General features: G+C 41.2%; 1 protein-coding gene across 16 annotated transcripts in view; it reads right to left on the bottom strand.

Annotated features, from left to right (window-relative positions):
• VEZT (vezatin, adherens junctions transmembrane protein) overlaps nt 1-22,125 on the bottom strand; it is a 90,704-nt gene that overhangs the window by 53,981 nt on the left and 14,598 nt on the right. For 10 of the 16 annotated variants that reach the window (XM_008256901.4, XM_070052715.1, XM_051845768.2 and 7 more), the window contains exon 2: nt 5,139-5,267. In XM_008256901.4, coding sequence (XP_008255123.1) covers nt 5,139-5,267 — 129 coding nt within the window. Of the gene's footprint in view, nt 1-5,138; nt 5,268-20,397; nt 20,599-22,125 lie in introns of those variants that run through there. The other 6 variants (XM_017342026.3, XM_017342027.3, XM_070052717.1 and 3 more) reach the window with 4 other exon arrangements.

Raw genomic sequence — 22,125 nt, 5'->3', positions numbered from 1 at the left:
ATTGTTAAATATTTACTTATTTATTTGAAAGGCAAAGTTATAGAGAGGGAGAGACAGAGATCCTCCATCCATTGGTTTACTCCCAAGATGGCTGCAACAGCCAGGGCTAAGCCTGGCCAAAGCCAGGACCTTTATCCAGGTCTCCCATGTGGGTAGCAGGGAATCATACACTTGAGCCATCTCCTGCTGCCTTTTCCAGGCCGTTAACAGGGAGCTGTATCAGAAGTGGAGCAGCCAGGACAGCAACCAGTGCCCATATGGGATGCCAGCGTCTCAGGTATCAACTTTAACCATTAATCAACACAAGCCCCATGGACATAAGTTATTAATGAAAGCAAAAAAGTAGATGAGATCGCCCAGAGAACACAGAAGAAGAAATCAGGCCTCATGCTAAAACCTATGGGAGAAACATTTAATAATAATCAGGGGTGGGTGTTTGGTACAGCGGTTAAGTAACTTCATGGGAGGCCCACATTCCACATTGGAGGGGCTTGGTTCAATCCGGGCTCTACCCTTCATTCTAATATTCCTGCTAATGTGCACCTTGGAGGCAGCAGGTGATGATGGCTCTAGTACTTGGGTCCCTGCCACCCATGCGAAAGACCTGGATTGAATTCCAGGCTTCAGACATTAGCTTGACCCAGCTCTAGCTGTTATGGGATGTTTGAGCAGTGGGAGATCTCTCTGTCTCTCTGCCTCTCAAATAAATAAATAAGCAAATATTAACAGAATAATCACAGGAAAACAAACCAGGAAAAACAGAGAATTACTATTCCTAGTAGAAATACCAGTAAAGAATACATAATAAGTATGTAAAAATTAAAGTTTACAGAAAGTTAAAAAGAGAAGGTAATTAAGCTTATGACTGTTTCACCAAGATCTCATAGGCATTTAAAAATTGTTTTCTAAGAAAATAACCAATACTTTACTACTTAAGCAGGAATTTTGGGAGCAACTTGAAAAATATACTATTTGGGGCCAGCATTGTGGTGTAGTAGATTAAATCACTGCTTACTTACAACTCCAGCACTGTATCAGTTTGCCAGTTTGAGCTCTGCTTTTGATCCAGCTCTCTGCTAATGCTCCTGGGAAAGCAGCATTAGCAAGTACTTGGGTCCCCAGCACCTTAGTGGAGGACCAGCACAGGGTTCCTGGCTCTTAGTTTCAGCCTAGTCTGGTCCGAGCTCTTACAGGCATTTGGGTAGTACAGCAGCAGGTGGAAGATCTTTCTTGTAAATAAATAAGTAAATTCTAAATCTGTATATATATATATATATATATACACACACACACACACACACACACACACATATACATACACATATTCTTTGATTCGAACTTAAAAAACAATTCTACAAATCTTTCCAAAATACAGCTGTCCCCAGATTTAGAAAAAAATCTATTTTAGAAAAATATAACTCAAAAAAAAAAAAAAGAAAAATATAACTCATCTAGTTAAAAATTTATCTTAGAAATATACAATGTAAAGATTAAATAGGGATCAGTGCTGTGGCTAAAGCCTTGGCCTGAAGCACCGGCATCCCATATGGGTGCTGGTTTGAGTCCTGGCTGCTCCTCTTCCAATCCAACTCTCGGTTATGGCCTGGGAAAGCAGTAGATGGCCCAAGTCCTTGGGCCCCTGCACACAAATAGGAGACCCAGAGGAAGCTCCTGGTTCTTGACTTTGGATCAGCTCAGTTCCAGCCGTTGCAGTCATTTGGGGCATGAACCAGCAAATGGAAGACCCCACACTCCTCTCTCTGTTTCTATCTCTCTCTGTAACTCTGCCTTTCAAATAAATAAAAAAAAGTCTTTTAAAAAGATTAAATCAACTTTTTAGGCATATGGTAATTTTTTAGAATAACCTCTGGCTGTGCTTTCTACTGTTACTCAATTTCTGGGGGAGGAGGTGGATACAATTTTTAATTCCTTATTTGATTTGTTTATAAATTAACATTTCTATAAATAAAAATAATTGTAATAAATGAATTAAATACTTACAAACCCCAAATTTTGTACCAAACAAAAAATTTGACATCAGTGCCCATCTCCAGACCCAAGACTGTCCTTTGGCCATTCTTTCTTATGTTGCCAAGTAATCTCCAATCCACACTTTAATCTGTAAAGAGCCTATTAGATATATCTTTAGGTTTTGCTTTCAGAACTTTCTGAGGAACATCCATACTTGAAAAGGACAAGTGGAAAAGCCTAAGTGGAGTCCCAGAAGCTTTACTTCCAATCTAGCTCCCTGATAACAAGCCTGGGAAAGCAGAGGAAGATGGCCCAAGTGCTTGAGTCAAAAGAAGTATTATTTGCTTTTTTATCATTTGTGCTCTCTTAAAAAGCAGATTTAAAGAAAAAAATTCCTCGGAGGCCGGCGCCATGGCGCAGTAGGTTAATCCTCCGCCTGCAGCATAAGCACCCCATATGGGCACTGGTTCTAGTCCCAGCTGCCTCTCTTCCAATCCAGCTCTCTGCTATGGACTGGGAAAAACAGTAGAAGATGGTCCAAGTACTTGGGCCCCTGCACCCACGTGGGAGACCAGGAAGAAGCACCTGGCTCCTGGCTTCAGATGGATGCAGCTCTGGCCCTTGCGGCCAATTGGGGAGTGAGTCAGTGGATGAAAGACTTCTGTCTCTCTCTGCCTCTCCTCTCTCTGTGTAACTCTGACTTTCAAAATAACTAAATAAATCTTTTTAAAAAAAAGGAAAAAAAATCCTCAACAGAATATTTCTATTGGGTTCTTTTATTTTTTTAAAGATTTATTTATTTTATTTGAAAGTCAGAATTATAGGGAGAGAGAAAGAATTTTCCATCCAGTGGTTCATTCCCCAAATGGCCAAATGGCCAGGGCTGGGTTAGGCCAAAGCCAGAAGCCAGGAGCTTCATCCGGTCTCTCACACAGGTACGGGGTATAAGTGCTTGAGTTGGCTTCCACTGCTTCCCCAGGTGTGTTAGCAGGGAGCTGGATAGGAAATGGAGCAGCTGGGACTCAAACCCGAGCCTATATCAGATGCTGGCACTGCAGACGGCAGCTTATCTCGCTGCACCAAAGCACTGGCCCCTTTATTGGGTTCTTTTTTTTTTTTTTTTTTAAAGACTTTTTAAATTTATTTGAAAGAGTTACAGAGAGATGTAGAGCCAGAAAGAGAGAGGTCTTCCTACCACTGGTTCACTCCCCAAATGGCCACAATGGATGGAGCTGAGCTGATCCGAAGCCAGGAGCCAGGAGGTTTTTCTGGGTCTCCCACATGGGTGCAGGAGCCTAAGGACTTGGGCCATCTTCTACTGTTTTCCCAGGCCATAGCAGAGAGCTGGATTGGAAGTGAATCAGCCGGAACTTGAACCAGTGCCCATAAAGAATGCCAGTGCTGCAGTCCAGGGCTTTAACCCGCCTTGCTACAGCACCAGCCCCTCTATTAGGCTCTAAACAAGGTTTTAGTTTATTTTTTGGTTCCCCTAGGATAACTTCAATACTTTAACAAGTAATAGATTTTAATCCCAAGACATGTTTATTTCCTTGGCTTATATAATTTACCCATAAAACAGTTCAAAACAGCAACAAGAATTCAGTTTATCTGCAGAGAGTTTTATACGACTGATGAAAATAAAAAGTCTTACTGGGGCAGGTGTTTAGCCTAGCACTAACATACTGGTTAAGATGTCTCACATCGCCGTACATGGGTTCAATACTTGACTCTGCCTCCTGGCTCCAGCTTCCTGACAATGCGGACCCTGGAAGGCAGTGGTGATGGTTCAGGTGGCTGGGTTCCTGCCATCTCAGTGGAGATCTGGATTGTCTTCTCAGCTGCCAGCTTTGGCCTGGTGAAGCCCAGACCATTGTGGGCATTTGGGTAAGTTAAGCAGCAGATGGAAGCTTTATCTATCACTCTCAATATTTGCTTCTCAAGTTTATATATATACATATATATATATATACATATACACACACATATATAATATATATATATATTTATTTAAAGATTTATTTAGTTATTTGAAAGTCAGAGTTACAGAGAGGTAGAGGCAGAGGCTGAGATAAGAAGTCTATCTGAGGCCGGCACCACGGCTCAATAGGCTAATCCTCCACCTTGTGGTGCCGGCACACCAGGTTCTAGTCCTGGTAGGGGCGCCGGATTCTGTCCCAGTTGCCCCTCTTCCAGGCCAGCTCTCTGCTATGGCCCGGGAGTGCAGTGGAGGATGGCCCAAGTGCTTGGGCCCTGCACCCCCTGGGAGACCAGGATAAGTACCTGGCTCCTGCCATCGGATCAGCGCAGTGCGCCGGCCGCGGCCATTGGAGGGTGAACTAACGGCAAAGGAAGACCTTTCCCTCTGTCTCTCTCTCTCACTGTCCACTCTGCCTGTCAAAAAAAAAAAAAAAAAAAAAAGCCGGCGCCGTGGCTCAATAGGCTAATCCTCCACCTTGCGGCGCCGGCACACCGGGTTCTAGTCCCGGTTGGGGCGCCGGATTCTGTCCCGGTTGCCCCTCTTCCAGGCCAGCTCTCTGCTATGGCCAGGGAGTGCAGTGGAGGATGGCCCAGGTGCTTGGGCCCTGCACCCCATGGGAGACCAGGAAAAGCACCTGGCTCCTGGCTCCTGCCAGGATCAGCGCGGTGCGCCGGCTGCAGCGGCGGCCATTGGAGGGTGAACCAACGGCAAAGGAAGACCTTTCTCTCTCTGTCTCTCTCTCTCACTGTCCACTCTGCCTGTCAAAAAAAAAAAAAAAAAAAAAAAGAAGTCTAAGTCTATCTGTTCTTTCACTCTCCCAAATACCCGCAATGGCTGGAGCTGTGCCGTTCCAAAGCCAGTAGACTGGAGCTTCTCCCAGGTCTCCCATGTGGGTGCAAGGGCCTAAGGACTTGGCCCATCTTCCACTGTTTTCCTAGGCCACATCACAGAGCTGGATCCAAAGTGGAACAGCGGGGTCTTGAACTGGCGTCCAGATGGGATGCCGGCACTGTAGGCCACAGCTTTACCCGCTATGCCACAGTGCCAGCCCAAAGTTAATCTATTTTTAAAAAGCCTAACCAGTGTGACGAAGGACTCTTTTTTTTGGCATGGGTAAGGGAAACAGCAGTTTAGTCATTAGGGTAAAGAACAAAAGATTAAGCCATAGATAATGAGTATGCTTTCTTACTTTTGGAGGAACTCTTGTAGGTTTTTGTTGTCCATCTGTTGTGCATTTTTCTTTTTTTGGTGACAAAGAAGAACATACTTCAAAGTCTGTGTGTCCTAGATCTTGTAAGTACTGGTAAAGTGGAGAATTCTAAAAAAGAGACATACAAAGCAAATTTCAAAATCATTATAGCTTTCAATGCCAAATTCAATATCAAACTTTGCTATCATGACTGGTATACTCAAGTTTTGTAAAGTTTCTAATACAATGCCATCAATCAACAAACAATTCAACAGAAAGACCCAAAAAAGGAAATATTTTAAATAAAAAATAAAGATTTTTTAAATAGTAACAAGAAAAAAATGAATTTAGGACTATAAATAGATGTGTTAAGCCATTTCTTTACCCAAATTGTTGTAATCTTAGAGTAGATGGCTTCAAAATAGCCAATGTTGGTTATAGATAGTTCCCAAATGGATCTACAGTGATTATTCCTTGAAGCAAAGGAGGATTAAACAAAAATCATACTATATTAATCATAATTTTTTCATAGTCATAGTTTTTAACTCATTGAAGCACAAATATGTATTATCTATCCTACTTGTATGCTTGGCACTGTAAATAAATTTAAGATTCTTTAAGAAAGTTACCTTAGATAAACTACAATTCACATAAAAGCAAAAGGCAAATGGGAGAGAGTATGGCTAACAAAAGCATTAGAAAACAGTGGTTAGGAACATAAACTCTGGAGGGAAACTATAAATTCAAATTCCAAGTCTGCCTCATATTAGCTAAGTAACCTATGGCAATTTATAGTCTTTCTGTACTTTGGCTGCTTCACCTGAAAACAGAAAGAGATAACATTTAGTTACTATGGTTCTTTTAAGAACTGAATTAATATAAAGCACATGGCAGTCCCTGGTACCTAGTAAGCCCTCAATCTATATTTTAACTTTTTATAAACTGTATGGAAAAAGGAGACCGAAAAATAAAAACAAACTCCTATCACATCATACAGGAATGTGATAATTGTTGGATGAAAATTATTAGACAACTTCCTACCGATAAATAGCATTTTTTAAAAGATTTATTTTATTTATTTGAAAGACAGAGTTACAGAGAGAGGTAGAGACAGGGAGAGAGGTCTTCCATCTGCTGGTACACTCCCTGGATGGTCGCAACGGCTGGAGCTGTGCTGATCCGGAGCCAGGCACCAGGAGCTTCTTCCAGGTCTCCCACGTGGGTGCACTTGGCCATCTTCTACTGCCTTCTCAGGCCATAGCATAGAGCTGGATGGGAAGAGGAGCAGCCGGACTAGAACCGGCACCCATATGGGATGCCGGCGCTTCAGGCCAGGGCTTTAACCCACTGTGTCACAGTGCCGGCCCCAAATAGCAGTTTTTTAAAAAAGATTTACTTATTTATCTGAAAGGTAGAGAGACAGAGAGATCTTTCACCTGCTGGTTCACTCCCCAAATGTCAGCAATACCCACGGCTGGCCCAGGCATAAGCCAAGAGCCAGGAACTCCATCCTGGTCTCCCACATGTATGGCAGGGGCTCAAGCACTTGGGCCAGCACCTGCTGCTCTCCCAGATGCATTAGCAGGAACCTGGATCAGAAACTAAGGAGCTGGCACTTGAACTGGCAGTCTGATATGGGATACTGGTGTAGAAAGCAACAGGATAATCTGCTGTGCCCTGATGCCAGCCTCAGGAGATTTTATTTCACAAAATTGGTAACATGTGTTTGGGTCCCTGCTACCCATGTGGAAGACCAGGATTGAGTTCTGGACTCCTGGTTTTGGCCTAGCCCAGCCCTGGCTGTTGTGGGCATTTGGGGAGTGAACCAGTGGATGGAAGATCTCTCTCTCTCTCTTTCAAATAACACAAAAATACATTAAAAATTTATAAGAAGTAAAAATCTGGGACTGGCATTCTGGTGTAGTGGGTTAAGCCACCACCTGTGATGCTGGTATCCCATATGGGTGCCAATTTGTATCCTGGATGCTCCACTTCCAATCCAGCTTCCTGTTAATGCACCTGGGAGGGCAGTGGAGAATGGCTTAGGCCCTTCACCCATGTGGGAGATCTCTAAGAAGCTCTTGGCTCCCAACTTTGGTGCAGCCCAATTCTGGCCATTGCAGCCATTTGGGGAGTTAACCAGTGGATGGAAGATGTCTCTTTCTGTAATAAATAAAAATTTTTTAAGTAAAAATCTGATTCCATTCAACAAAATATCTGACTCTTTTAATAGACAGTATATTAAGTGTTAGAAATATAACAAGAACCCCCAACACACACATCAACCAAAACTTATCAGAAGAAGCTCCTGGTTCCTGGCTTCAGATCGGCGCAACTCTGGCCATTACAGCCATCTGGGGAGTGAACCAGCAGATGGAAGACCTCTCTCTCTCTCTCTACCTCTCTCTGTAACTCGTCTTTCAAATAAATAAAGCAAATCTTAAAAAAAAAAAAAAAAAAGAGAGAGAGAGAGAGTGTGGGGAGCAACTCGGACTAGACTAAGTTACTGGAATTAAGACTTATTCTATGCATCTGCTCTCCCACAATATGGCGCTGGGAGAGGAGTAAACAACTTCTACACAGCTGCCTCCAGTTCGACCAAAAACCTGCAGGAGCTGATCCTGCTCCTGATCGGAGGAGAGCAGCGTACTCAGCGTGTGGGTAGCAGAGTTGGGATTGGTGGAAGAGGACTATAAAGGAGGAGAGAGACAACATGCACCAGGAACATCTAAAGGGAACATCCGGATAACATCGGAGCAGCCCCCCGAGAGAGCTGGCCGGCGGTGTGCTGCTCCCCCACGGAAGTGGGGAAAGTGGCAGGGGGAGCCGCCCTTCCACAGAGGTGGAAGGATCGGCAGCCAACCCGGGAAGGACCAGCAGCAAACCCGGGAAGGGCCGAGCAGACAAAAGAACAGTGCAGGGTCCTGTGTCGTTCCTCCGCGAAGAGGGGGAGCGACAAGAGAGAGAGAGAGGGAGAGAGAGATTGACTCTTCAAGACAAAGATTTTATTCTGGAATAGCAAGGGATTGTAATCAGAGATACACATGCATGGTGGACCACAGGCACATGGATGGGGTTGGGGCAGGGGGAATTTTTCAAGTCAAAAAAGTAGAAATCCATGTAAGCTGCTATGAAACAAAGACCACTGGATACAAGGGCTTAACATAGGAAGTAATGTTTGGTCATTGGTACTGGTTGTTGCCTGGAGAGTCTTCATGGAAGTGACTTAACCAGAAAATTCCAGTTTGGGAAAGACCTTTGTGACAGCTCTGGTTATAGACACACTTGCCTGAAGACTCTCCTTTCATGGCTTCCTGGCTCCATTTTGTTAGGGTTTGACATAAGTGATTCCATCTTGGTATTTACAACTTGTACCCAGCTGGCAAAGTCTTTACTAAGTATTTTACTTGCAACATCTCAGTTGAGGTTCACAACAAACCATAAAAGGCATCATTTTCATCGTTACCATTACTGCTAATTTCCATTTCATAGATGAAGAAACATTCACCAGGCTAAAGAACACAGGAAAGACATGATTGACTGATAAATCCGAGGCTAAAGCCAATGTTCTGAAACGTTATACTGCACTAACTAAAATAAGAAATGGGGTGAGTGTTTAGCCTAGCGGTTAAGACATTAGCTAAGACACCTACGCCCTATACTGGAGTATCTGATTTTAATTCCTTGCTCCAACTCCTGACTACAGCTTTCTGCTAGTGCAGATTTTGAGAGGCAGTGATATGGCTCAAGTAATTGGGTTCCTGCCACCCACACGGGAGTCCTGGATTGAGTGTCTGGCTCCTGGCTCCAGGCTGGCCTAGCCCTGACTGTTGCCAACAGCTGGGGAGTGAATCCCCATCAGAGTGCATGGGCGTGTTCTCTCTCTCTCTCTCTCTCTCTCAAATGAATAAATTAAAAAACAAACAAAACCTACACCAAAATGGGAAAGTCAATCAGCCAAGTGGTTAAGATGACTATGTCCACCCAAAATAAAAAGTAGTCCTTCATTTGTCCAGCGAGTCAAATATCAAATAAGCTTATTTATAGTTTAGTACAGAGATACCAAGCAGATTAACAATTACAGAAATGTATTAGATCCTATGAAAACAAGAGAGGTAGATAAACTAGACCAAGACCAAAACTTTTAGGGAATATGATCTTTAGAATGAAGAATGAGGAACAATGAAAATTTGCTGGAATGGTAGCAATCTGTTGAGTATCAATTAGAATCAAATAACTGAGTCAAATGCCTTCCTTTTAAACTATGTTAAATCTCTCTTTCAATAAAATATCCAAAAAATATACAGAAATATTTTATTTCTCTTCCAGATTTAAAATCTTTGGTGGCACTTATGGTTAAATTTTATATCATCTATATTCTATATTCAAATATTGCTGTGAATTACCCACTATGTATTTTCTTTTCTTAAAGATTTATTTATTTATCTGAAAATCTAGTACAGAGAAGGAGAGGCAGAGGAAGAGAGACAGAGATGTTCCATCTGCTGGTTCATCCCACAAATGGCTGCAATGGCCAGAGCTGGGCCAGGCTGAAGACAAGAGTCAGGATCTTCTTCTGGGTCTCCCCTGTGTGCCCAAAGCCCTTGGGCTATCTTCTACTGCAATCCCAGGCCATTAGCAGGGAGCTTGATGGGAAGTTGGTACTCGACGTCCATATGGGATTCCGGTGCTGCGGGTGGTGCCAGTTCCCAGTATGTATTTTCAAACTGAACTGTGAACCCCATCCTGCCATCAGGGTGACAAAAGAACAAGAACACTAGCACATTTGTTTGGGCTGAACTTCTGAAAAGTTTATATATTTAAAAAAAAAAAACCTTGTTTTTAAGGCAGTAGAATCCTTTCTTCAAGTGAACTCTCATGGGGAAGAATAATAAATAAGATGGATCAAAGTGGATTTACTCTAACTTAGAGTCAGCAAACTTGTGCTGTAAAAGGCCAGATAGTGAATATCTTAGACTTTGAAGGCCATATGGTCTGTGTCACAACTAATCAAGCCGGCTTCTGTAATGAGAAAGCAGTCATAGAGAATATAAAACCTAATGAGCAAGGTTACGTTCCAATAAGATGTTATGAAACATGGAATCTGAACTTCACATAGTTTTTACATATCACAAAATATCCTCCTTTTGATATTTCCCCCAACCACATAAAAATGTAAAAACCAATCTTCGTTTACAAGTCATACAAAAACAGTGGGAGGGGGCAAAGGTGACCCACCATCCGTAATTTTCTGACACCTGTTCTAATTACACACTCAGCCAAGATCAGAAGGCATAACTCCTGGCTGCTAACTGTTCTCTGGTAACTGTATTGCCTGTTTTTTGTTTTTTAAAGATTTATTTATTTGAAAGGCAGAGTTACGGACAGAGAGAGAGATAGAGGTTTTCCATCTACTGCTTCACTCCCCAAATGGTCCAACGGCCAGAGCTGGGCCATTCTGAAGCCAGGAGTCAGGAGCCAGGAGCTTCTTCTGGGTCTCCCACATAGGTGCGGGTGCCCAAGGACTTGGACCATCTTTTGATGCTTTCCCAGGCCATAGTCGAGAGCTGGATGAGAAGAGGAGCTGCTGGGATACGAACTGGCGCCCATATGCGATCCCGGTGCTGCTGGCAGAGGTTTAAGCCACTAAGCCACAGCACCAGCCCTGTTATTGCTCTGTTTATTGCATACACAACTGCTGATGTGCCCTCAGCACTGTCCTCAGTGCTTCTTCCTTTTCCACTTTATGTCACAGCTCACGAAATAACAAAACACAGTATCTGTAACATTAGATTTCTTTTAAAATGATAAACAGAAGAAAAGCCAATACTTTCTTCTCCATATATGTTCTGCATATGAGAGCATACATACTCAGATTCTATCACTATAATCTGCAACATTTGTTATTTTACATTTCACAAAAAACTGCAGCTTTAAGTTTTCACCTGTGTACTATAAATACTGCCCAACAGTGTCATGTGATACAGTGATTCTATTAGTAGCCTATTCTGCCTTTTCTCCAAACATAAAACTTCTGGTTAACTTTTTGGCTGGTTTCACATACTTTTTGTTAAAGGTGTGATACATCCACTTGTGCTATGTAATTATAGATGTTGCCTTAGTAGTTTCGGTCTCTTCTCCAGCTATAGTGACAGATTTCATCACTTTCATCTTAGAAAGCACTGTTCTACCATTCTGGAAAATGTGGCTTGCCAAGGCAATCACTGCATTTGTTTCATGGCTTCATGTAACTGAGTATTCGACAAAGTCTCAGAGATTAGGAGACTGGGAATGAATGCACCTTCCCACCTGCAAACCATCTCATCTCCTACTCCCTCTCCCATCCCATTATTCATTAAGATTAATTTTTAATTATCCTTATACACAGAAGATCAACTCTATACTAAGTAAAGATTTCAACAGTTTGCACCCACACAGACACACAAAGTATAAAGTACTGTTTAAAGACTAGTTTTACCATTAATTATCATAGTATAATACATTAAGGACAGAGGTATTACATGGGGAGCGAGAGCACAGTGAATCCTGCTGTTGATTTAACAACCGACACTCTTATTTATGACGTCAGTAATCACCTGAGGCTCTTGTCATACGCTGTCTAGGCTATGGAAGCCTCTTGAGTTCACAAACTCCAACATTATTTAGACAAGGCCATAATTAAAGTGGAAGTTCTCTCCTCCCTTCAGAGAAAAGTACCTCCTTCTTGGCTGGTGCCACGGCTCACTTGGCTAATCCTCCGCCTGTAGCACCGGCACCCCAGGTTCTAGTCCTGGTTGGGGCACCGGATTCTGTCCCGGTTGCTCTTCTTCCAGTCCAGCTCTCTGCTGTGGCCCGGGAGGGCAGTGGAGGATGGCCCAAGTGCTTGGGCCCTGCACACCATGGGAGACCAGGAGAAGCACCTGGCTCCTGGCTTCGGATCAGCTCAGCGTGCCGGCCCCAGCGGCCATTTAGGGGGTGAACCAACCGAAAGGAAGACCTTTCTCTCTGTCTCTCTCTCACTGTCTAACTCTGCCTACCAAAAAAAAAAAAAAAAAAAAAAAAAAGTACCTCCTTCTTTGATGGCCCTTTCTTTCCACTGGGATCTTACTCACAGAGATCTTTCATTTAGGTCATTTGTTTTGCCACAGTGTCTTGGCTTTCCATGCCTGAAATACTCTCATGGGCTTTTTAGCCAGATCCCAATGCCTTAAGGGCTACATATCACTTCTTAATACATATAAACTCAGATACTATATGAATGCTAAAGCTCTTTTAATTGTTTATTATAATATTCTGAAATGTGACATTTATTTTATTGTTTCATCTCTATTTTTATGCTTCAATCATCTATGAGCCAAAAGAAAACTTTAAATTTCAGCAACATACAATTGAAAAACCAAACATCCCTTGTTTAACTCAATGTCAGACAAGATGAACTTAGCAGCCTTGTAATACATGATTAATTTTTAGGAATACAGAGATTTTTGGTGAAATTATTTCTTTACTTTTTATCAAAGTTTTTGCACAAAAACTTTGGGAATAAAAATGCTATCAGTTTTTCTCTTTTGGTAAATCTCAGAAATCTAGATTTTGATCAGCAGCTCTCAAATTTTTTATCAAGGGCCCCTACAAACTTTTGTTTATGTGGATGTCTAATGATATTTATCACAATAGAAATTAAAACAAAAAAACTTAAATATTTTACTTAAAACGGCAATAAGTCCATTACAATGTTAATGTAAACAAAATATTTTTTTTTTGACAGGCAGAGTGGACAGTGAGAGAGAGAGACAGAGAGAAAGGTCTTCTTTGCTGTTGGTTCACCCTCCAATGGCCGCTGCAGCCGGCGTGCTGCGGCCGGCACACCGCGCTGATCCAATGGCAGGAGCCAGGTACTTATCCTGGTCTCCCAGGGGGTGCAGGGCCCAAGCACTTGGGCCATCCTCCACTGCACTCCCTGGCCACAGCAGAGAGCTGGCCTGGAAGAGGGGCAACTGGGACAGAATCCGGCGCCCTGACTGGGACTAGAACCCAGTGTGCCGGCGCTGCAAGGCGGAGGATTAGCCTAGGGAGCCGCGGCGCCGGCCAACAAAATATTTTTAATTAAAGTATTTCTACATTGAAGAAAATTTGTTGAGACAAGTGTATTGTTTCAAATTTTGACATAATCTCTTTATTGTCTGGCTTCATAGAAGACTGCTAGATTCCTTTTTTTCTATAAATATTTATTATTTATTTGAATGTCAGAATTACAGAGAGTGATAGAAAGTGAGAGAGAGAGAGAAAGAGAGAGAGAGAGAGAGAGAGAGATCTTCCATCTGCTGATTCATTCCCCAGATGGCCACGATGGCCAGGGCTGGGCCCGGCCAAAGCCAAGACCCAGGACTTGGGCCATTCTCTTGCTTTTTCCCAGGCCATTAGCAAGGAACTGCTAGATTCTTATATCTGCTTCTGAATTCAATGTTTATTGCAATTTATTGTTTTGTTTTACAGTTTATTGGAGGAAGAACACAAAGAAAACTAGGACTGTAAACCAATATGTAGTTAGATGGGAGAACTGCCTCAAAGTTTTTCCTGCTCTTTGCAGTATTAAAGAAGAAAAGCCATACCAAAAATTAACAACTGACAATTTTGAAAACGTCAGTTTTAATGTGGACTATGAATGAAATGTAGACTAGAGGCCGGCGCCGCGGCTCACTAGGCTAATCCTCCGCCTTGCGGCGCCGGCACACCGGGTTCTAGTCCCAGTTGGGGCTCCGGATTCTGTACCGGTTGCTCCTCTTCCAGGCCAGCTCTCTGCTGTGGCCCGGGAGTACAGTGGAGGATGGCCCAAGTACTTGGGCCCTGCACCCCCTGGGAGACCAGGATAAGTACCTGGCTCCTGCCATTGGATCAGCGCGGTGCGCCGGCCGCAGTGCGCTGGCTGCAGCGGCCATTGGAGGGTGAACCAACAGCAAAGAAGACCTTTCTCTCTGTCTCTCTCTCTCACTGTCCACTCTGCCTGTCAAAAAAAAAAAAAAAAAAAGAAAGAAAGAAAAGAAATGTAGACTAGCGAATGAAAGTGAAAAAGGCAAATACTGTCTTAGTATTACATTATTTCTTCTTTTAGAGCAAGGTGAGACATCTTACGGAAAACTATCCTGGGGCCAAAGTCAGTGTTGTGGTGTAGCAGGTAAAGCAGCCACTTGGGATGCCAGCATCCTGTATGTGCACCTGTTTGAGACCTGGTTGCTCCACTTCCAATCCAGCTCCCTGGTAATGAGCCTAGGAAAGCAGCACAAGATGGCCCAAGTGCTTGGGTCCCTGCACCCATGTGGGAAACCAGGAAGAAGCTCCTGGCTCCTGGCTTTGGCCTGGCCCAGCTCTGGCTATTGCGGCCATTTGAGGAGTGAACCAGCAAATATAAGATCTGTCTCTCTCTCTCTGTTTCTTCCTCTCTCTGTGTAACTCTGACATTCGAATAAATAAATAAATAAATCTTTGAAAATAAAAGAAAACTATCCTAACCATTTGTACATATAGAGGTTTGGGGATATTAGCCTTATCAACTATTAAGTTCACAGAAATGTCTATTTTTCGTATTATGAGTATCATTACAGGTTAATGATAGTTTAGAAATGGACTTTTTTGTGTGGAGTGTAAGGCAGAGTAGGTGATGCCAAGTAATTTTCTCTTTTATAACTTTTTTCCTTGGTTCAAGCAAAATATAACCACAAATGTTTTAGTTAAGTTGTTTTTTTGAAGAGAAATCATTAGCACTGGTCTCAAGCTATAATTTCAAAGTATTAGAGAATGTTACTGCTGCCAAAAGAAATATGAGAATCCTCAGACGCAGCATGTGGGAGCTCTGCCTCAGGAAACCCTTGTGGTCCTCTGTTCCTGTAAATTTTAGCTGACAAAAAAAAACACATCATAGCACCAGAAAGAATTTTGCTAAATGAAAAATATCCAAGAGGCTTTGGTTGTGCTAAGATTGTTTTAGTGGCTAAAACATATTTTTTGCAGGAAAAATAAACACAAATACACAGGAAACCCCCACATTTTTGCTGAACAAGTGCTTCAAGAAAATGGCTCATTCAACCCCTAGGCTGTTGACACTTCATGTAGTCTCCACTCCCCAAAGATATTGTGATGATCAACAGGAACCTTTAAAGAGGCAGAGAAATATATTACAGTAATTAAAATACCTAAAAATTAGTTTTCTATACAATCTCATGTTCATTTTAGTAAGGATTAAAGTTTTAAACGTGTAAGAATTCTGAGTTAAACTACTAGGTTATTTCTATATGTATTTCATGTTCATCCAACTAAACTTCAGTTTTCCAAAACAGATTTCCTTATTTAGAAATTTCTCTTGAGGTGACAACACTTATCTAATTGGGTCACAGATAATATTAGGAAAGTTAGATATCTAAATAAACCAAGCCTCTTCCCTAAATGGCACCTTACTGAGTGGTTTCCATTGGCTACTGATTGGCCTGCCATATCTACGAGTTTTCCATCTGCAGATTCAACCAAACACAGACAAAAAATATCTGGGAAAAAAATCACATCTATAATGAATGTATTGACTTCTTTAGTTAGTATTTATATAGCATTTACATTGAAATACATGTGATAAATAATTAAAAGATGATTTAAAGTAAACCAGGGGATATCCGTAGGCCATTTTATGCGGGACCCTTGAGCATCTGCTGACTCTGTTATCTGCAAGGGGTTCTGGAAGCAATTCCCTGTGGGTTCTGGGCCAGGTCCTATATGCTCACAACCCAGTAGTCTATCAGGCAAAGTAACAACTGGTATCCACATCTTGTAGCGCAACAGCCACTGTTACAATGTTTCTTTCTGTTTTTCTACTGTCACTTCCTCTGTCCTGGTCTGAACTCTCCATGCTCTTTTCGCACTAACCCCAGGCACCCTTTAGACTTTCTTTCCTTTTTCAGAAGAGGGTGATCTCAGAGCTGTAAACTCTTTTAGGAAAGCAACTTGTAGCCTGCAACAACTACTGGGCACATTCTGACTGGTTCCTCACTGTCTGTTCTGTCTTGCAGATACTAATGACTAAGTGCTAATGGCATTCTGGTAGAAAGCTAAAACTAAATAAAGCAAATATTCCAAGGCTTTGTTTTCTACATGCTACAGGGGTCATAGGTGGTGAGTGTCTGGAAATGGTCCTTGAATTTTTCCCATTATACATTTTTTTCTTTTCTTTTCTTTTTTTTTTAACAATTTATTTATTTGGAAGGCCAGAATAAGAGAGTGACTGATCTTTCATCTGCTGGTTCACTTCCCAAATGGCCACACCAGTCCAGGTTGGGCCAGGAGAAAGCCAGGAACTTGGAATTCCATCCAGGTCTCTCATGTGGGTGGCAGGAGCCCAAGTACTTGGGCCATCTTCTGCTGCTTTCCCAGGCACATTAGCCAACTGCTCATTTCTGACAGTAGAGCAGCTTTTACCTCCAGTTACAAGATATACCAATGGAGGATGCTAGTTCTGTGTGATCCTGTTCAGACACACTTTTTTCCTACCGGAGGACAGTAGGTGTAGGTTCTTATCCATAACTGAGCCAGGTGGTTGGCAGATAGCAAGGAAGTCTGTTACTTTATACTGGTTGATTGACAGCTATACTAATTGTTTGCCAATACACAAATGATACCATTTGGGTCTGGGACTTTCCCTCCTAGGCTGACATCTGGATGCTAATATAGCTTCTGGGGCAATAAACACTAATGCTTTCAAACTGCCATTAGAGACACATCTCACTGTGATGCCACTCCCTGTGAGAATTCACTTTGAAAATGCATTAGCTGCTGGAGGCTCTGCTAGAGAGAAAGGCCCTTTACCTCATGGTTGACAGCTTGAGGGCATCCAGAAACCCAGCATCACTTTGAAGAGGTGTGTGTTCCTAGACCTTGGAAAATTTCTTCTGTGGATGCAGTGTTTGGTTAATTACTAGCACTCAGGCTCAAGTAATTTTCTTTTACCCATTTCTGTCTATCTTTTCATACACTTCTTTTGCTTATCTGCTTTAGTGTGCATTACAAGAAACTGATTATTTCAGGAGCATCTTTGCCTTACTTGGCATGTCATTCAATTAAAGGGTAAAAGAATCTGTCCATCTTAGAAAAATTATAATCCTTGAGGTTGAAATTTGAGTTAACAGGTTCATTAAACTGGTGTGATGTAGTATTGTGTAAAGTTTATTTTTTTAACCAGAAACTGGACTTGAAATTTAAAATCTATTTAACAGACTAAGTTAAAAAACCTCAAAATAGGTCAGCATTATTCTTTGATAATATCTATATTTATTTCCAATTATATTACTTTTGTTTCAGATGAGCTATAACTCATGTAAGAGTTCAGTAAAAAAAATGTGTAGGGCTGCCACTATGCTACAGTGGGAAAGCCCTGCCTGCGGCACCAGCATCCTATGGGCACCGGTTAGAGTCCTGGCTGCTCCACTTCTGGTCCAGCTCCCTGCTGACGTGCCTGGGAAAGCAGCGGAGGACAGCCCAAGTACTTGAGACCCTGCACCCAGGTGGGAAACCTGGAAGAAGCTCTTGGCTCCTAGCTTCAGGCTGACCCAGCTCCTACTGTCTCTGTCAACCTTCCCACCCTCCCTAGTAACTCTGCCTTTCAAATAAAATAACTAAATTTTTACCCCCCCCCCCCCAAAAAAAAGTGCCTCAGGTTCCTCAGGGTTAGAAATTGGCACAAAGTTTCTTGGAGACTATTAAAAACAATAGTAGTCTATTCTTACTAATTACTTTCAAAACTAGCTCAGTGAGTTTTTAAAATAAATCTTACTGGAAATGTAGAGAAAAATCAACTAGCCTATGATGCAATAAATTTCTTTAATTTGCAGTAAGTCACTATACACCAATAAGAAAGATTTTTTTTTAGTTGTAGAAATGGTCAAGGAATATAAAGAGGTAGTTTGAAGGGGAAAAAATTACAATTTGGTTAACCTAAATGAAAACATTAAACTTTACCCTTGATAGAAGAAATGAAAATTAAAACAAAGAGAATTTTTATCTATTATTTGGCAACAACTAGGAAGTTTGATGATATTTAGTGTTGGCAAGGGTGTGGGGAATACACAATAATGGGAGTATAGGTATGAAGATATAAATGCATACATCCACTGACCTTGGAGATTCCACCACTAGGCATCTAACCTATGGATATAATTATAAAAATATTGGCAAAATATATATACAAGATTACTGACTACTACAACCACTTAAGAACCCTATTTGTGTTTAAAAAAAAACCCATACAATCAAATTATATAATATACCTATGTATGCCACAAGCATACATATACACAAATACAGAAATGTAATTGCATTGGAAATGATCAGGAAGAAAATATACCACTACTGTGGTTACTTCTGGAGAGAAAGGGGGAGCTGGGGAAGAAAAAGGGAATTAAGGGGCCGGCGTTGCGGCTCACTAGGCTAATCTCCTCCGCCTTGCGGCGCCAGCACACCGGGTTCTAGTCCCGGTCGGGGCACTGGATTCTGTCCCGGTTGCCCCTCTTCCAGGCCAGCTCTCTGCTGTGGTCAGGGAGTGCAGTGGAGGATGGCCCAAGTGCTTGGGCCCTGCACCCCATGGGAGACCAGGATAAGCACCTGGCTCCTGCCATCGGATCAGCGTGGTGCGCTGGCCACAGCGCACTGGCTGCAGTGGCCATTGGAAGGTGAACCAACGGCAAAGGAAGACCTTTCTCTCTGTCTCTCTCTCTCACTGTCCACTCTGCCTGTCAAAAAATAAATAAATTAATTAATTTAAAAAAAGGGAATTAAGGAGAACCTGATGTTTTCCCTGTGTAATTTGAATTTTTTATAATGAGAATGAGAATTTTTTATAATGAGAATATATCCTTGTGCTTTTTGTGTGGAAAAAGGAACTCAGGACAAACTGCTAAAAAAAAAAAAAATAAAAGAGGAGGTCTGATTTATTGTTAGTTTAGCAAAATGAATAGAACAATCCTATGCACTTTTCCATATAAAAACCAATACTCTATTTCAACTACTGTACATTTCTTTATTTAAAGTGCCAGTACTATATCAAAATCACACTATTAGGTCTGGCAAAATTCTGTTATTAGATGCTAAATGTTAAGCAGATTGTGCGGTCTATATGAAATACAGAGAGCCTATGTGAAAACAGAGGCACACTCCTAACAGAGAAGGCTGTCTGAGCACCAAGCACTGGCAGAAACCACTAAAACTGTGTAATGATGCCTAACCAGTAACTTCTTTGTTGACACTTCCCATCCATATGAATCTATGCTCATCCTGGCTCAAAGAACCAAAGACAGGTTTGGTTTCCATTTCCAAGTTGCGGAATTCATCAAATTACTTACAGTAACTTTCCTTTTAAAATTTTTATTGACCTTTAATTTCTGTAGAGAAAAGTACTATGTATAGAACAAGGTAAGCTATACACTTTTAAAAGTTTCTACTATGGCAAGGGAACTTTTAAAAGACTTTTTGTTCAAAATAAAATCTTCAAGGAAAAGATATCTGTAATGAAAGGGATTTGATAGGAGAATACTATTTATTTGGAAATCGTTTATTAATTATTTTAAAATACTTTGAAAAACCTTTTATCTGAGTAAAAGAAATAGCTACAGGTATAAAGGTGATTATCATCTATAAAACAGCAATTTTTTTGAGGAGGATACTATAGAAAGGGATAAACTCCCGTCACTAATTGCTATTATTTCTTTATTTCTGTAGGCTAGCCTCAGAACACCATGAAATACAATGATAAGGAAGAAAGTCATTATGAAATTATACAAGGCAGGAATTTCCTCAATTTTTAACGAAGAAGCTACTTAAAGAGCTAAAACTATAAACATTAACAAAACTCTACAATGGAAAATAAGTTTCCCCTTCACTATTAATTATATTGCCAAGACAGTGAATTCTATACACTTCTTACTTATCTTTAATTCAGTATACGACCAGAAAGTATAATTTTAAATTAACGAGTTACTGCCTTTCCCTCCCCTAAATCTTGGATAATATGAAAGGATAGAATCCTACGAAGTTAAAAACATAAAACAAATAGGGCATACTTTCTTGGAGCTTACCCATTTCAATGTAACTTCTAAACTACTGGAACAAAAGCCCCAATTCCAAGCATTAATTGTTCCTCGGAATCAGCAAAGCAACATCTAATCATAGAATAAAAACAATTAAGCTAAAAGAGTCCATAAAAATTGGTCCAACTCATTAAACTACTCACAGACAGCATGGCTGTAATTTTTCCGGTTCGTCTAGATGAAAAATGTTTTGCTTCTTGCCCATATTCTTTTTTGATCCATACACTTCTTTCTTTGCTGATTCCCACTTGTTTCTCCATAAGAACTACAGTACAAAATGGCCACTGAGTTGGAGGGCGTGCCTGTGCCATTACTAAGCATTTTCCTATCAGAGGCAGTCTATGAAAAAAAAAACCTGGACATTATTTCTTCAGCTAGCGCTACTACTACCCAGCAGCTGCAAAAGAAGGTAGTAGAGAAAGTGGGGTTTTAAAACTGTCTTCAAAGTTTATTATTTACTATTAGTGTACTTTTTTTTTTTTTTTTACAAATTAGCAGCAGGCAAGACATATATTCATCAATTTTCCTGTCTATAGGCTTATGCTATTTTCCACTGACATGCACCTTACTCAAATAATCTGAGGTAGTATAAACAGCAAAAGACTTTAAAAGCAGTAGTTTTAAGGTTTCTGTATACAATAGTACAAATGTACTTACACACAATAGCACCTAAGTCTAAAATAAAAATAAAAATAAAACACACCCATCAAAAGAAAGACCAACAGATGCAAAGGGAATGAACTACAATTTTCTTTACTTCAACTGACTACAAAGTAGTGAGCCATGTTGTACTAGTTTTAACCAAGCAGAAAGAAAATATCAACGGTGGATTGAGCATTTCCTGGTTCTAACGCTACCTTTGATATTCTCTGAAATCTGGTTATTTAACTGGTTATTAATCTGGTCAGTCTGGGGCCAGCACTTGGCATAGTAGGCTAAGCCTCTGCCTGTGGCACCAGTATCCCATATGGGTGCCAGTTCACATCTGGCTGCTCCTCTTCCTATCTAGCTTTCTGCTTATGGTCTGGGAAAGCAGGGAAAGATAGCCCAAGTGCTCGGTACTCTGCACCTGCTTGGGACGCTGGAAGAAGCTCCTGGCTCCTGGCTTGGATCAGCTCCAGCTGTTGTGCCCATTTGGGGAGTAGATGCAAGACCTTTCTGTCTCTCCCTCTTTCTGTCTGTAACTCTACCTCTCAAATAAATAAATAAAATCTTAAAAAAATTTTTTGGTCAGTCAACTAGGTACTGACAAGATACAGAGCAGAAGCAAGGTTATAAAGTAAAACCATCATTTACAATTGCTTTTAAAAAAAAAGGCAAGTTATTAAACATATTTGATAAAATACTAGATGTGAGAAGAATATGCACTAAATGTTAAAATTAGGTTTGCATATTATGAGCTAATATTAAACTTCATTATCTTTTCTCTTTATTCCAATTTAAAGAGAGATATACAGCAAGAGAGACGACAGGACTTTTGGTTCTATGAAAAGATGAAAAGGCATACCTCTTCACTCAACATGATTATTTCCTTTTGTTAAAAAGAGAGTATCTGTAAGCAAAATTGAAAAAATCATAGAGCAAGATACATAACAAAGTAGAAAAAAACATATGTATTTTAAGATATAATTTATCTGAAAGCATTACAGAGAGAAAGGGAGACATAGAAATCTTCAATCCACTGTTTAACTCCTGAAATGACTATAATAGCCAGGACTGGGCCAGGTCAAAACTAGGAGCTAGGAACTCCACCTGGTCTCCCACATGGGCAGTAGGGGCCCAAGTACTTGGGCCATCTTCTGCTGCTTTCCCAGGCACATTAGCAAGGAGCCGGATCATAAGTGCAGCAGCAGACATGAGCCAGTGCTCAC

This window comes from Oryctolagus cuniculus, chromosome 11 (genome assembly GCF_964237555.1).
Source record: "Oryctolagus cuniculus chromosome 11, mOryCun1.1, whole genome shotgun sequence".
Classification (NCBI taxonomy): Eukaryota; Metazoa; Chordata; class Mammalia; order Lagomorpha; family Leporidae; genus Oryctolagus; species Oryctolagus cuniculus.
The sequence above is the reverse complement of the archived record's forward strand: the minus strand, read 5'-3'. Positions and strand labels throughout refer to the sequence as shown.